The 15,441-nt window shown below is 42.3% G+C and overlaps 1 protein-coding gene across 4 annotated transcripts in view; it reads left to right on the top strand.

Annotated features, from left to right (window-relative positions):
• ipo11 (importin 11) overlaps positions 1–15,441 on the top strand; it is a 294,939-nt gene that overhangs the window by 74,698 nt on the left and 204,800 nt on the right. For all 4 annotated transcript variants that reach the window (XM_078397369.1, XM_078397338.1, XM_078397349.1 and 1 more), the window contains 3 exons: positions 5,598–5,645; positions 5,925–6,030; positions 11,380–11,506. In XM_078397369.1, the coding sequence (XP_078253495.1) occupies positions 5,598–5,645; positions 5,925–6,030; positions 11,380–11,506 (281 nt within the window). The remainder of the gene's footprint in view (positions 1–5,597; positions 5,646–5,924; positions 6,031–11,379; positions 11,507–15,441) is intronic.

Consider the following 15,441-nt stretch of genomic DNA (forward strand, 5'->3'; position numbering starts at 1 on the left):
TGTTCACAGCTCCAAATGTAATCATGTGCTTTAAAGTCTATTTATTCATGCAATAGATTCCCTCATAAGCATATGCACTGCTGAACTGAAGCAATGCTAATTACATCTATAAATGTAACTGATGCACATAAATAAAAAAGCAAGATTTTTTGAGGTGCTATGAATCTCGACCTTGCTGTTGGGGGATGTTACGTTCATTTTTGCTTGTTATTGTCAGCCGTAGAATAATACAGTGTGGAAACAGGCCCCTCTGCCCAACCTGCCCACACCGACCAACATGTCCCTAATTTAAAATAGAACCAGGGGCCACAGTTTAAGAATAAGGGGTAGGCCATTTAGAACGGAGATGAGGAAAAACTTTTTCAGTCAGAGAGTTGTAAATCTGTGGAATTCACTGCCTCAGAAGGCAATGGAGGCCAAGTCTCTGAATGCATTCAAGAGAGAACTAGATAGAGCTCTCAAGGATAGCGGAGTCAGGGGGTATGGGGAGAAGGCGGGAACGGGGTACTGATTGAGAATGATCAGCCATGATCACATTGAATGGTGGTGCTGGCTCGAAGGGACGAATGGCCTACTCCTGCACCTATTGTCTATTGTCCCAGCTACACTGTACCCACCTGCCTGCGCTTGGTCTATATCCCGCCAAACCGGTCCTATCCATGCAGCTGTCTAACTGTTTCTTAAATATTGGGATAGTCTCAGCCACAACCACCTCCTCTGGCAGCTTGTTCCATATACCCACCACCCTTTGTATGAAAACACCCTATGTCCTCTGGTCCTCAATTCCCCTACTCTGAGATTTCGCTTTTTTACTTTTAGAGATACTTTTAGAGATACAGCGGGGAAACAGGCCCTTTCAGCCCACCGAGTCCGTACTGACAGTGATCCCCGCACATATCTGTACGTCTTTGGAGTGTGGGAGGAAACCGAAGATCTCGGAGAAAACCCACGTAGGTCACGGGGAGAACGTACATTCTCCGTACAGACAGCACCCGTAGTCGGGATCGAACCCAGGTCTCCGGCGCTGCATTCGCTGAAAGGCAGCAACTCTACCACTGCGCCACCTTGCCGCCCAAGAGATCGGGTAGATTCTATGCATCTACCCGATCTCTTCTCATGATTTTATACATCTCAATATCACCCCTCATCCTCCTGTACTCCAAGGAATTGAGACCCAGCCTAAACCTCTCACTCTAGCCCAGAATAACATTGTGGCAGGCAGGTTAGCTAGTGCCACATGTGTGGGTTTAAACTAAGTAGTGGGGGGGAGGGGTTGACAAATTGGGAATATGAAGATGGAGTTAAAGGGGAAGCGAATACAGGAGAAATTGCAAAGGACTCGAATAAATGGGAAGGGAAGTTCTAGATGGGATAAGAGAGTAAGGTCAGGGCCAATTGTGACCGGTGTGAGAGGGGAGGTGAATACCGAAGTTAAAGTGTTGTATTTAAATGCGCGAAGTATGAAAAATAAAGTGGATGAGCTTGAGGCTCAGTTAGACATTGGCAAGTATGATGTGGGAATCACAGAGACATGGCTACAAGAGGACCAGGGCTGGGAACTGAATATTCAGGAGTACACAACATATAGAAAAGACACACAGGTGGACAGAGGGGGTGGGATCGCTCTGTTGGTAAGGATTGATATTCACTCCCTTGCAAGGGGTGACATAGAATCAGGAGATGTACAATCAGAATGGATAGAAATGAGGAATTGTAAGGGTAAAAAGACCCTAATGGGAGTTATCTACAGGCCCCCAAACAGTAGCCTCGACATAGGGTGCAAGTTGAATCAAGAGCTAAAATTGGCATGTCACAAATGTAATGCTACGGTGGTTATGGGAGATTTCAACATGCAGGTAGACTGGGAAAATCAGGTTGGTAATGGACCCCGGGAAAGAGAGTTTGTGGAGTGCCTCCGAGATGGATTCTTAGAACAGCTTGTACAGGAGGCAATTCTCGATTTAGTGTTGTGCAATGAACCTGATCTGATAAGGGGACCCGCGGTAAAAGAGCCATTAGGAGGCAGTGGTCACAATATGATAAGTTTTACTCTACAAATTGAGAGGGAGAAGGGAAAATCGGAAGTGTCAGTATTACAGTCTAGCAAAGGGGATTACAGAGGCATGAGGCAGGAGCTGGCCAGATTTGACTGGAAGGAGGCCCTAGCAGGGAAGACAGCGGAACAGCAATGGCAGGTATTCCTGGGAATAATACAGAAGTTGCAGAATCAATTTATCCCAAAGAGGAGGAAAGATTCTAAGGGGAGTAAGAGGCACCCGTGGCTGACAAGGGAAGTCAAAGACAGCATAAAAATAAAAGAGAAGTATAACATAGCAAAGAAGAGTGGGAAGCCAGAGGATTGGGACTCTTTTAAAGAGCAACGGAAGATAACTAAAAAGGCAACACGAGGAGAAAAGATGAGGTACGAGGGTAAGCTAGCCAATAATATAAAGGGGGATAGTAAAAGCTTTTTTAGGTATGTGAAGAGGAAAAAAATAGTCAAGGCAAATGTGGGTCCCTTGAAGACAGAAGCAGGGGACTTTATTATGGGGAACAAGGAAATGGCAGATGAGTTGAACCGGTACTTTGGATCTGTCTTTACTAAGGAAGATTCAAACAATCTCCCAGATGTTCTAGTGGCCAGAGATCCTAGGTTGACGGAGGAACTGAAGGAAATCCGCATTAGGCAGGAAATGGTGTTGGGTAGACTGATGGGACTCAAGGCTGATAAATCCCCAGGGCCTGATGGTCTGCATCCCAGGGTACTTAACGAGGTGGCTCTAGAAATTGTGGACGCATTGGTAATCATTTTCCAATATTCTATAGATTCAGGATCAGTTCCTGTGGAGTGGAGGATAGCTAATGTTATCCCACTTTTTAAGAAAGGAGGGAGAGAGAAAACGGGAAATTATTGACCAGTTAGTCTGACATCAGTGGTGGGGAAGATGCTGAAGTCAATTATAAAAGACGAAATTACGGAGCATTTGGATAGCCGTAATAGGATCGTTCCGAGTCAGCATGGATTTACGAAGGGGAAATCATGCTTGACTAATCTTCTGGAATGTTTTGAGGGTATAACTAGGAAAATTGACAGGGGAGAGCCGGTGGATGTGGTGTACCTCGACTTTCAGAAAGCCTTCGACAAGGTCCCACATAGGAGATTAGTGGGGAAAATTAGAGCACATGGTATTGGGGGTAGGGTACTGACATGGATAGAAAATTGGTTGACAGACAGAAAGAAAAGAGTGGGGATAAATGGGTCCCTTTCAGAATGGCAGGCAGTGACTAGTGGGGTACTGCAAGGCTCGGTGCTGGGACCGCAGCTATTTACAATATCCATTAATGACTTGGATGAAGGGATTAAAAGTACCATTAGCAAATTTGCAGATGATACAAAGCTGGTTGGCAGTGTGAACTGTGAGGAAGATGCTTTGAAGTTGCAGGGTGACTTGGACAGGTTGTGTGAGTGCATGGCAGATGCAGTTTAATGTGGATAAGTGTGAGGTTATCCACTTTGGTGGTACGAATAGGAAGGCAGATTATTTTCTGTAGGGCGTCAAGTTAGGATAAGGGGACGTACAACGAGATCTGGGTGTACTAGTGCATCAGTCACTGAAAGGAAGCATGCAGGTACAGCAGGCAGTGAAGAAAGCCAATGGAATGTTGGCCTTCATAACAAGAGGAGTTGAGTATAGGAGCAAAGAGGTTCTTCTGCAGTTGTATAGGGCCCTAGTGAGACCGCACCTGGAGTACTGTGTGCAGTTTTGGTCTCCAAATTTGAGGAAGGATATTCTTGCTATTGAGGGCGTGCAGTGGAGGTTTACTAGGTTAATTCCCGGAATGGCGGGACTGTCATATGTTGAAAGACTGGAGCGACTAGGCTTGTATACACTGGAATTTAGATGGATGAGAGGGGATCTTATCAAAACATATAAGATTATTAAGGGGTTGGACACGTTAGAGGCAGGAAACATGTTCCCAATGTTGGGGGAGTCTCGAACCAAGGGCCACAGTTTAAGAATAAGGAGTAGGCCATTTAGAACGGTGATGAGGAAAACCTTTTTCAGTCAGAGAATTGTGAATCTGTGGAATTCACTGCCTCAGAAGGCAGTGGAGGCCAATTCTCTGAGTGCATTCAAGAGAGAGCTAGATAGAGCTCTTAAGGATAGCGGAGTCAGGGTGTATGGGGAGAAGGCAGGAATGGGGTATTGATTGAAAATGATCAGCCATGATTACATTGAATGGTGGTGCTGACTCGAGGGGTCAAATGGCCGACTGCACCTATTGTCTATTAACCCTCTAGTCCTGGCAACATCCTCGTAAATCTTCTCTGAACCCTTACAAGCTTGACAACATCTTTCATCTAGTTTGGTGCCCACAACTGAACACAATACTCTAAATGCGGTCTCACCAATGTCTTAAACAACTGCACCATGGCCTCCTAACTTCTAAACATTATTATACTGTATTATTGGTCTTTTTCTTGCATTTTGTGTAAATTAATATCAGTCATTTATCTGTTTGGGCTTTGTCAAATGGTTTGAGGATGTTACATAAACTATGTAGGATGGAACCAATTCAATTAGAATGAAATTAATCTATTACTTCCTCAGATAGACACAAAAAGCTAGAGTAACTCAGTGGGACAAGCAGCACCTCTAGAGAGAAGGAATGGGTGATGTTTTGGGTCAAGACCCTTCTTCAGACTCGATCCGAAACGTCACCCATTCCTTCTCTCCAGAGATGCTGTCTGTCCAGCTGAGTTACTCCAGCTTTTTGTGTCTATGGCTTAAACTAGCATCTGCAGTTCCTTGGTATCACAAAATACTGGAGTAACTCAGCGGATCAGGCAGCATCTCTGGAGAGAATGAGTGGGTGACGTTTTTGGGTCGAGACCCTTCTTCAGACTGATGTCAGGGGGGTGGGGGACAAAGAAAGGATATAGGTGGAGACAGGAAGACAGTGGGAGAACTGGGAAGGGGGAGGGGAAGAGAGGGACAGAGGAGCTATCTAAAGTTAGAGAAGTCAATGTTCATATCACTGGGCCATCTACCTCGTGGTTTCCAGTTCTGGTTCCAGTCCTCTCAGTTCAGACCCAGCCCGGAGTACAGGCTCCAACAGTCAATCACCACAGCCACGTCTGTTTTCTCGGGACTTGCCTGCGCCTCCATCTTCTACCTCGTGTTTTCCAGCTCCGTTTCCAGACCTCCCAGTTCAGACTCAACCCGGACGACAGGCTCCGACAGTCGATCTGCCGTTTTTGCCAACCTCCCCCTCTGCAGTTCCTTCTGCATTATTACTCTCTCAGTTTTAGTTGATGCCCGTGCATTTCGTTGTACTGTTCGTACAATGACAATAAAGGCATATTATTATTATTATTATTATTATTAAACAGTTGTTAAATGTTTTAACTCCTGAAAGATTCCACTGGTTGGCATGTTGCACTAATTTGCTTCCTTAGATATTTACAATGTGTCACGTAATGATGTGTGTGTGTGAAGGCTCCCTGTGGATTGCTTGCATGCTTTACAACCTGGCTTAATTACAATATTTCCATTTGCTCTTTCCAATCATAAAGTATTTGGCTTTTTCTTTAGGACCAACTAATGTGGAGGATACTGTTGGACTAGTTATCAAAGATGCTGGTATGTTATCTTGACAAAGATATTCCTTTCAGTAAAGTAGTAACATCAGCAGTGTTATTTATTCTTACACTAATGCTTCTTTATGAAAGCAACAATGCTTTTATTATGAAGGAGCAACATTGTTATGTACCTAAATAATCAATTTTAACTTTATATAACCAGAGTAGACTAAGTCTAGGTAATCTTTATATAGTTTGTATTTATTAGATAGCAATATAAATTCATGTCTATTATAAAACTAAGTCGGATTGTTGACATGTTGTATTTTGCTCTTGGTAGTGTACAATGCAATTGGATTGGCAGCCTATGAACTTTTTGATAATGTGGACTTCGACCAGTGGTTTAAAAGCCAGCTTCTGGCTGAGTTGCAAGTTGCCCACATAAGGTAAGACACAATAATTTAAGCAAATTATGCAAGCCTGCTATTTAAACGTTTAATTGTAAAGTTTTCACAAGAATATTAAATTGTCTTTAGTTTCACTTCTTGCCTTTGCATTCAGTTATTGACTAGTTCATTTGATTTTACTTCAGTTTAAAAAACATCCGACTAGTTTATTGTTAAATACACCAAGGTGCAATGAATTTACTTATTTGCATGAAGCTCGCAGAGTAAACAATATACATGGTAGTAATAAGTACAACAATAAACACACTATGAGAGAATCACAGCAGATTGGCGCAAAGATTGTAGTACAATCTGAAGTAGTGCAAAGTAACTACAGTGCAATAATGGAATAACCGAATGAGATAGATGTAGGAGTAAGAATATGTGGCAGAAGATCTGGGAAGGGGATGAGAAAGAGGTGATTGGTTCAGGAGTCTGAGAGCAGTGGGGAAGAAGCTGTTGCTATGTCTGGGCTTTCAACTTCCTGCATCTTCTCTGTGAAAGTGAGAAAAGGGAATGTCCAGGGTGGTTGGAACCCTTGATGATACTGCTGCCATCCTGACGCAATGCACGGTGAGGATGGACTGGATAAAAGGAAGTGACGAGCCTGCGATGGACTGCACTGTGTTCACCACTTTCTGCAAAATTTAGGTGGTCAAGAGCACAGCAGTTTGTGTACCAGGCTGAGATGCATCCCATCCAAATACTGTCTATACCGCAGCTGTTAAAGCTCGAGAATCTTTGTGGATATATGGAATCTTCTCAGGTGCATTGGGAAGTAAATACGCTGATGCACTTTCTTGATCACTGCATCAGTGTGACGGGACCAGTTAAGTTGCTGGTGATACGGATGCCTAGGAACATAACACTGTCAACCATTTCTACATCAGCTCTGTTGATGAGGAAGGGCTTTCCCCCTTTTCCTTAGGACAACAACCAGTTCTTTCGTTTTGCTTACGACATGGGCAAGGTCATTCTGACATCATGCCACAAGGTTCCCGATCTCTTTCCTGTAGACTGCAGTGTCATTTTTGCTGATCTGATGAACAACTGTGATGTCATTGACAAACTTAAAGATGGAGTTGGTTCTGTACTTTGCCACAGTCATGGGCGTACAAGGAATGGAGCAGGGGATTGAGTACACTACACTGAGGAGTACCATTGTTGACTCTAATTATGGCTTATAGTCCATAAGCCCTGCCTGGTATACGCTTGATTGAATTGAACCTCTAGCTTGTTTTAAAATTCTCTCTTGGCATCCTGGATGGCCTTACAGAGATCATATTTGGCCTTGAAGAGTACAGGGTCATCCATCTTATATGCCTCAGATCCGGACTTCAGCAGAGAGTGATTCTCAGTGTCCATCCCAAGTTTCTGTTTGGATAGACCCAAAATGATTTTGTCAGGGCGCAGTAATCAATGCATTTCGTGATGACACTGCTGCTGACTATGGTACACTTAATCAGGCTTACTCCAAAGACGTACAGGTATGTAGGTTAATTGGCTGGGCAAATGTAAAAATTGTTCCTAGTGGGTGTAGGATAGTGTTAGTGTGCGGGAATCGCTGGGCTGCACGGACTCGGTGGGCCGAAGGGTCTGTTTCTGCACTGTATCTCTAAATCTAAAAAAAAATCTAAATCCGATCTTAAACATGTTCCAGTCCACTGTTTCAAGGCAACTCTGAAGTAGACACTCCGCATCCTCGGACCACTGCTGTATGACTCTCGATGGCGTCTCACGCTTCAGTCTCTGTAAGTCAGCAGAAACAGCACTGACAAGTGATTAGACATTGCCAAAATGTCTGGGCGAGTGATGGAGCGATAGATGGATTTGGTGGCGTAGCAGTGGTTTACAGTGTTCATACCCTGCGTTAACTCGTGTCTGCAATGATTGATCCAGCCCCTAACCATCACAAACATCATTGGTATCCATATTATTTGCGTTGTATGGATACGTGCTTTCTTCACTCATTGAAAAGCATGTTCAAGATGCAGTGTTGTCTTTTAAACCGTATACAGTTTCGCTCTGTTTCTGGTAATATAATGATTTTGAATTATGGAATCATTTTATCATTAGGGAGATTCTTGGTTGCAACCAAGAATCTACACTAATGCGGGAATGAACTACTGTGTACGCCTGCTGTTGCTGTCATAATGGGATGGAAGTGACAGCAAAATCCAACAATTATTTTGTTGTGGTAGCATATGTTTAAAGTTGCTTTTGCACTGCATTGAAAATTAACTTAATTGTGCTGTGATTATTGTTGTAATGTGCAGATTTGTGTCACCTTCTCGAGAGTTGATTACTTTGATGTTTTGATGAAATCTATGTGCAACTGATACAGGGGAGCTAGTGGTGTCCATATGTGACAGATGTCAATGCCAAAGTTACTCTGCCACTGAATTATTTTCCCTATTAATTCACACAATAGATTGTATCCAATTCTGCCTATCTCCATTGCAGCATTCAGCACCACTGCTGCTGATATCTTTACCTCTAACTTGCTTAAAATTTGGGATAAAATCCCAACTGATTCAAAAGCCAGCTTCTTGTGTCCCATCCTCTCCCATGTCTCTCCCTCCTATTTGTGCCCTTTACATTGAATTGCCTGACTCCCAGTTCACCAGCACATCAAATTTTAAATCTTTGCCATTTATGACTAGTTTTCCACTTACAATAGACAATAGACAATAGACAATAGGTGCAGGAGTAGGCCATTCAGCCCTTCGAGCCAGCACCGCCATTCAATGCGATCATGGCTGATCACTATCAATCAGTACCCCGTTCCTGCCTTCTCCCCATACCCCCTCACTCCGCTATCCTTAAGAGCTCTATCCAGCTCTCTCTTGAAAGCATCCAACGAACTGGCCTCCACTGCCTTCTGAGGCAGAGAATTCCACACCTTCACCACCCTCTGACTGAAAAAGTTCTTCCTCATCTCCGTTCTAAATGGCCTACCCCTTATTCTCAAACTGTGGCCCCTTGTTCTGGACTCCCCCAACATTGGGAACATGTTATCTGCCTCTAATGTGTCCAATCCCCTAATTATCTTACTTCTTTCTCCTTAAAGAATTCTTGAAATGGAAGCTGGTTACTCCACACTCCTGAATAGATATTGGTTCAAAAGTCAAAGTTCACACTAAATATTTGATCGTGCTGAGAGGAGATTGGGTGGATAGTGTCAAAATAGAAGAATATTAAACATACGGAAATGCCGCTTTCTTGCAGCGAGACCTGGAAAAGCAGCATAAGGACAGAATGCAGTTCATTTTATTTTTTCGGTGCTTTAGTTGACCTTGAGCTGTGAGTCTGATTGTGGAAATGCTGAAATGGTAGCGTTCTGTTCTTAAGATTACTTGCCTCTGAGCAAAAGATCACCCGTGGTGATAAGCAGGAGAGAGATAGAAACACCAGTTTGAATACTATTGCAACAACATACTCTTTTTGACGTCAACAAGACGAAGGTTGTATTGTCATATTGTACCAAGACAGAACAATGAAACGGTTGCTGGCAGCTGCAGCACAACAGATTTGTGAACATAGTACTCGCAAAGTTCAATAAATTTAAAAAAACGAGAAAGTGCAAAAACAAAACAAAAAGCTCAAGTCCCGAGTGCAACCCAGGCAGTTCGTAGTTCGGCGTTTAGTTGGAGTTCGTAGTGTTCAATAGCCTGATGGTTGTTGGGAAGAAGCTATTCCTGAACCTGAATGTTACAGTTTTCTAACTCCTATACCTTCTTCCAGATTGCAGGATTGGGGTTGAGGTGAATCTTATAATACCCTAGCTTATGGAAGGATCATTTCAATGTCAAATAACCGAGGGGAAGAAACTGTTCCTGAGTTGTGTGGTCGTGCTTTCAAGCATATTAAAAAAAAATCTCAGGTTAAAAAATGAATGCAAACAAATCAAAATAGATCATTCAAATGACTGTATTGAGCAATGGTCCAAGCTTGCAAGAAAGCATCTGTAAAGCTATTGAGTAAATGTTCCATTGTATAACATTTAGTTAAAGTTTTTTGTAATATCAGCCATAATAAGATGTCTCTTAATACTCCAAGTACTAAAACCAGCCAGAGGTCAGCACTGAATGAAAGGAGGGGTATAAAGATATTTGGCCAAAACCGCATATTCTCACCCACCTCTTGCATTCTTTCACCCTTTTGCCTTCAGTCACTCCCCATCCATTTGTCACATGCTCCCTCACCTCTTTTCCGCTTCCAACAGCCCACTTAGCCCTCTGTGCTACTTGACCATATGTGCCTGTGATGTGATAGATCATGTGTTTTTGTGCCTATCATGCCGCTGAAAGCACGATGGTACATCGCCATACTTCTGCATGTGACAATAAACTTTTCCTTTAACTCCCAACCCTTCTTTGCATTCATAGTTCTCTCTTTATCACACTCACTCCCCCACCTCAGTTGTACTTTCTTTACTCACATTCTGCATTCAGTTTAAGTTTTAAACCTTTTCCTTACCTACTTTTCTTCACCCGTCTCTCCTCCCTACCTCCCTCTTACTACCCACATCGTCGCGATCCATGGCTAATCTCTTTAATCCTCTCTCAGGATAGATGCTCTTCCCATCTCTTGTATGTTCTCAATCTCCATAGAATTCCAGGGAATCCTCAAACTGATCTATTCTCTGAGAGTGCAAGAAGATTGTGCTCTAGCAATTTCTGAAGGAATATGATAAATTCATAAGGTGGATTTAAGTAAAGGCATATTGGGAAGTACTAATTACAAAGCAATTGTCTCGTGGTGTATGTGAGGACTTTGCAATCATCAACCTTTCATGCACAGGAACCTTACAGAAATTATTTTTGCATTCTTATTAGAAGCCGGGAGGAATTTTCAGCATCTTTCATACATTTATTTATATGCTCAATGGTATTTAAACTCTCATTGAGAACATATGAATTAGCATTCCTTCTCTCCTGAGATGATGCCTGACCTGCTGAGTTACTTCAGCATTTTGTGAAATATCATATTAGAAGCCGGGAGGAATTTAAATTGGCCCTCCATTTTAAATATTGTTTGAGATCTCTATTGTTTATTGGTCAGAAACCTAGATTGCAATTATCAATAGTAGCAATTTTGTTATTCTGTAATAATCCAAATCTAAAATGTACAGATAATTATGATTGGTTGAACAGGAATTAATTTCGTTTTTCTGGGAACTGTTCATGGATGCTTCTATTAGAGAGACTAATTAAGTGTGATTGGTTTTATTACGATTTGTTAGTTGTGTTTGGTTTTGGAGCTACTATTGACAATTTTGTTTTATTACAGAACTCTCTTTAAAAAGATTGCTTGTATGTAATCTTTCTTTTTATCTTCAACATACAGATACAAAGTTATTCGACGCAGAGTGATTTGGTTGATTGGTCAATGGATTTCTGTAAAATTTAAATCAGAATTAAGACCAATGTTGTACGAGGCTATTCTGAGTCTTATGCAAGACCAAGATCGTGTGGTAAGTTTAATGCAATAACATTTTAAAAAAAATTATGAACTTCTACAGTGACCATTAATGATCTAGACTTTTTTCATCGTAGTCGTTTGTATTTGCAGCATTCATTAAGTTAAAGAAAGGTGTATAACGTAAGAAATAGAAGCATGAGTATAACTTTCACCTGTGAATGATCAGCCATGATCACGGTGAATGGCGGTGCTGGCTCAAAGGGCCGAATGGCCTACTCCTGCACCTATTGTCTATTGTCTATTTTCACCTCTCATGCCTGTTCTGCCTTGTAATAATATCATGGATTATCTTTCATCTGTGTTATTTTCTTACTCTAACCCCACATACCTTGATTCCGTTAATATCTAAAACCTATTGATCTGTTTCTTGAACATTCACAGTAAATGAGCCTCCACAGCTTTGTTAGATAGAAAATTCGGAGAATTTGTGTTTGGATGTGACATGACTGCAGTGCTTTGATATATTGACTGGAGTAAATTAATCTGTTACATGGTAATTCAACAGTTTGCCATGCGTTCAGTCTTGTGTTGAATGTCACAAAGTTGGCAACTCATTGCAGGGTGACTTTGGCGTTATTGCTGCCATGTTCTTTTACACTCTTCTTTGAGCCAGTTTTACGTATGACATGGAATGAGGCTATTTGAGCTACTGAGATTTACATAGATGCGTAAATACATAGAAAATAGGTGCAGGATGAGGCCGTTCGGGCCATCACCACCATTCAATGTGATCATGGCTGATCATCCACAATCAGTACCACATTCCTGCCTTCTCCCCATATCCCTTGATTCCACTAACTCTAAAAGCTCTATCTACCACTCTTTTGAATGCCTCCAGTGAATCGGCCTCCACTGCCTTCTGAGGCAGAGAATTCCACAAATTCACAACTCTCTGGGTGAAAAAGTTTTTCCTCATCTCCGTTCTAAATGGCCTACCCCTTATTCTTAAACTGTGGTCCCTGGTTCTGGACTCCCCCAACATCGGGAACATGATTCCTGCATCTAATTTTATATGTTTCTATAAGATCCCCTCTCATCCTTCTAAATTCCAGTGAATACAAGTCCAGTTGTTCCATTCTTTCATGATATGACAGTACCGCCATCCCGGGAATTAAGCTCATGAACCTACTCTGCACTCCCTCAATAGCAGGAATTTCCTTCCTCAAATTAGGAAACCAAAACTGCATACAATACTCCAGGTGTGGTCTCACCAGGGCCCCGGTACAACTGTAGAAGGACCTCTTTAACCTCAAATCCTCTAGTTATGAAGGCCAACGTGCCATTAGCTTTCTTCACTGCCTGCTGTACCTGCATGCTTACTTTCAGTGACTGATGTGCAAGGACACCAAGGTCTCGTTGCACTTCCCCTTTTCGTAATCTGACACCATTCACATAATAACCTGACTTCATGTTCTTGCCACCAAAGTGGATAACCTCACATTTATCTACATTATACTGCATCTGCCATGCATTTGCCCACTCACCCAACCTATCCAAGTCACCCTGCATCATCATAGCATTCTCTTCACAATTTACCCTGCCTCCCAGCTTTGTGTCATCTATAAATTTGCTAATGTTACTTTTAATTCCTTCATCTAAATCAGTCATATATATTGTAATTAGCTGCGGTCCCAGCACTGAGCCTTGCAGCACCCCACTAGTCACCACCTGCCAATCTGAAAGTGACCCGTTAATTCCTAGTCTTTGTTTCCTGTCTGCCAACCAATTTTCTATCCCTGTCAATACCCTACCCCCAATACCATGTGCTCTAATTTTGCCCACTAATCTTGTGTGGGACCTTATAAAAGGCTTTCTGAAAGTCCAGATACACTACATCCACTGGCTCTCCTTTATCCATTTTACATCCTCAAAAAATTCCAGAAGATTTGTCAAGCAAGATTTCACCTTTGTAAATCCATGCTGACTTGGACTTATCCTGTTACTGCAATCCAAATGCGCCACTATTACATCTTTAATAGTTGATTCCAGTATCTTTCCCACCACTGATGTCAGGTTAACTGGTCTATAATTTCCTGTTTTCTCTCTCCCTCCTTTCTTAAAAAGTGGGATAACATTAGCTACCCTCCAATCCACAGGAACTGATCCAGAATCTATAGAACATTGGAAAATGATCACCAATGCTTCCATGATTTCTAGAGCCACCTCCTTGAGTACTCTGGGATGCAGACTATCAGGCCCTAGGGATTTATCAACCTTCAGTCCCATTAGTCTACCCAACACCATTTCCTGACTAATGTGAATTTCCTTCAGTTTTTCCACCACCCTAGGTCCTCTGTCCCCTAGTACATCTGGGAGATTGTGTCGTTCTTAGTGAAGATAGAACCAAAGTACCTGTTTAACCCGTCTGCCATTTCCTTGTTCTCCATAATAAATTCACCTGTTTCTGTCTTCAAGGGACCCACATTTGTCTTAACTAATATTTTCCTTTTCACATACCTAAAGAAGCTTTTACTATATATTCTTGGCTAGCTTACCTTCGTACTTCATTTTTTCTCCCCGTATTGTCTTTTTAGTTTCCTTCTGTTGTTCTTTTAAAGATTCCCAATCCTCTGGCTTCCCGCTCATCTTTGCCAACTCCTAGCAAGTGTTCCCACCAGTGTTATTTTCCTCTTTGTATCTCTGTATCGCTGCAAATTTATCTCACATAGCCATCAATGCCTCTTATTCTAGGTGTACTACCAGGGGTAATATTCGGTAGCAATTATCCCTCCAGGATATCTTTGAGATGCTGGATGAAACCAGAACACCCAGAGGAAAGAGCTAGGTTGAGCAAACTCCACCATAGATTATACCTGAAATCGGGATCAAATTTATCTCTGGAGCTGTGAAGCAACAGCATTGACATCTGTGCTATCCTAGTTGGTTCCCTGGAAAAAAAAGTGAAGTGAGTGTTATGTTGAGTCTTGAGCATACAGATTGTGCTAGCATACATTGCCTTTAAATCCCAGTTTTGAGATATAAGAACTCTTCATTCATTCCATTCAGCATAATGGTTTGGCCATACTACAGAGTGGAGGGTGTCCTTGGTGTGAAGATGACTAATTTGATAAGGACTGCACAGTGGTCGTTGATACTGGTAGTGTCATGGACAGCTACATCTTCAATAGGTAGATTCAAAATACAATGTTGCAATTCAGAATGGTCTGTTCTGCTGGAAGTGTTGGGGGATGCTGGCGGTGTACGTTTGGAACAAAGACTGTTTGATATTTTTGGGGTTGCACGGTGGCACAGGTAGAATTGCTGTCTTACAGCGCCAAAGACCCAGGTTCAATCCTGACTACGGGTGCTGTCTCTATGAAGTTTGTACATTCCGGGGATTATAGTGAAGGAGTATGGGACATTGAAATAAAAACTGGAAATGCTGGAACCACTGAGGCAGTCAGGCAGCATCAGTGGAAAGAGAAATAGAGTTTATAGGTCGAATACGGGGCATGGACTGATCCTCTTGAGTATAGCCATGTCAGCCTGGAGGGGGATGTGGGGGATGTACACTGATACTTTTGTGAATCAGGAAGGAGGATATTTCAGAGATATTGATTTCATTAAAGTGGATGGATACCCCAGGGCAAGATGAAATCTATCAGAGGGCAATATGAGAAACAAGGAAGGAGATTGCTGGGGTGATGACTGCAGGAAGTATTTCCACATAGGAGGTGGTGAATATATTAATAAGGTACCATAGGAGGTTGTAGAGACGGCAGCAGTCGCAGGATTTAAATAGCGGAAAAGGGAGGGAATGGAAAGATGTGACTGGTAATGGGATCATGTTGAAGGTGGCAGAAATATTGGAGAATGATGTGTTGGATGTGGGGTGAAGAACAGGGGAGTTCTATCATTGTTCCATCGTGGGGGAAGGGGAGCAAGAGCAGAATATACGGCACAGAGGAGATGCAGGTGAGGAATCCA

Source organism: Rhinoraja longicauda, chromosome 1 (genome assembly GCF_053455715.1).
Source record: "Rhinoraja longicauda isolate Sanriku21f chromosome 1, sRhiLon1.1, whole genome shotgun sequence".
Lineage (NCBI taxonomy): Eukaryota > Metazoa > Chordata > Chondrichthyes > Rajiformes > Arhynchobatidae > Rhinoraja > Rhinoraja longicauda.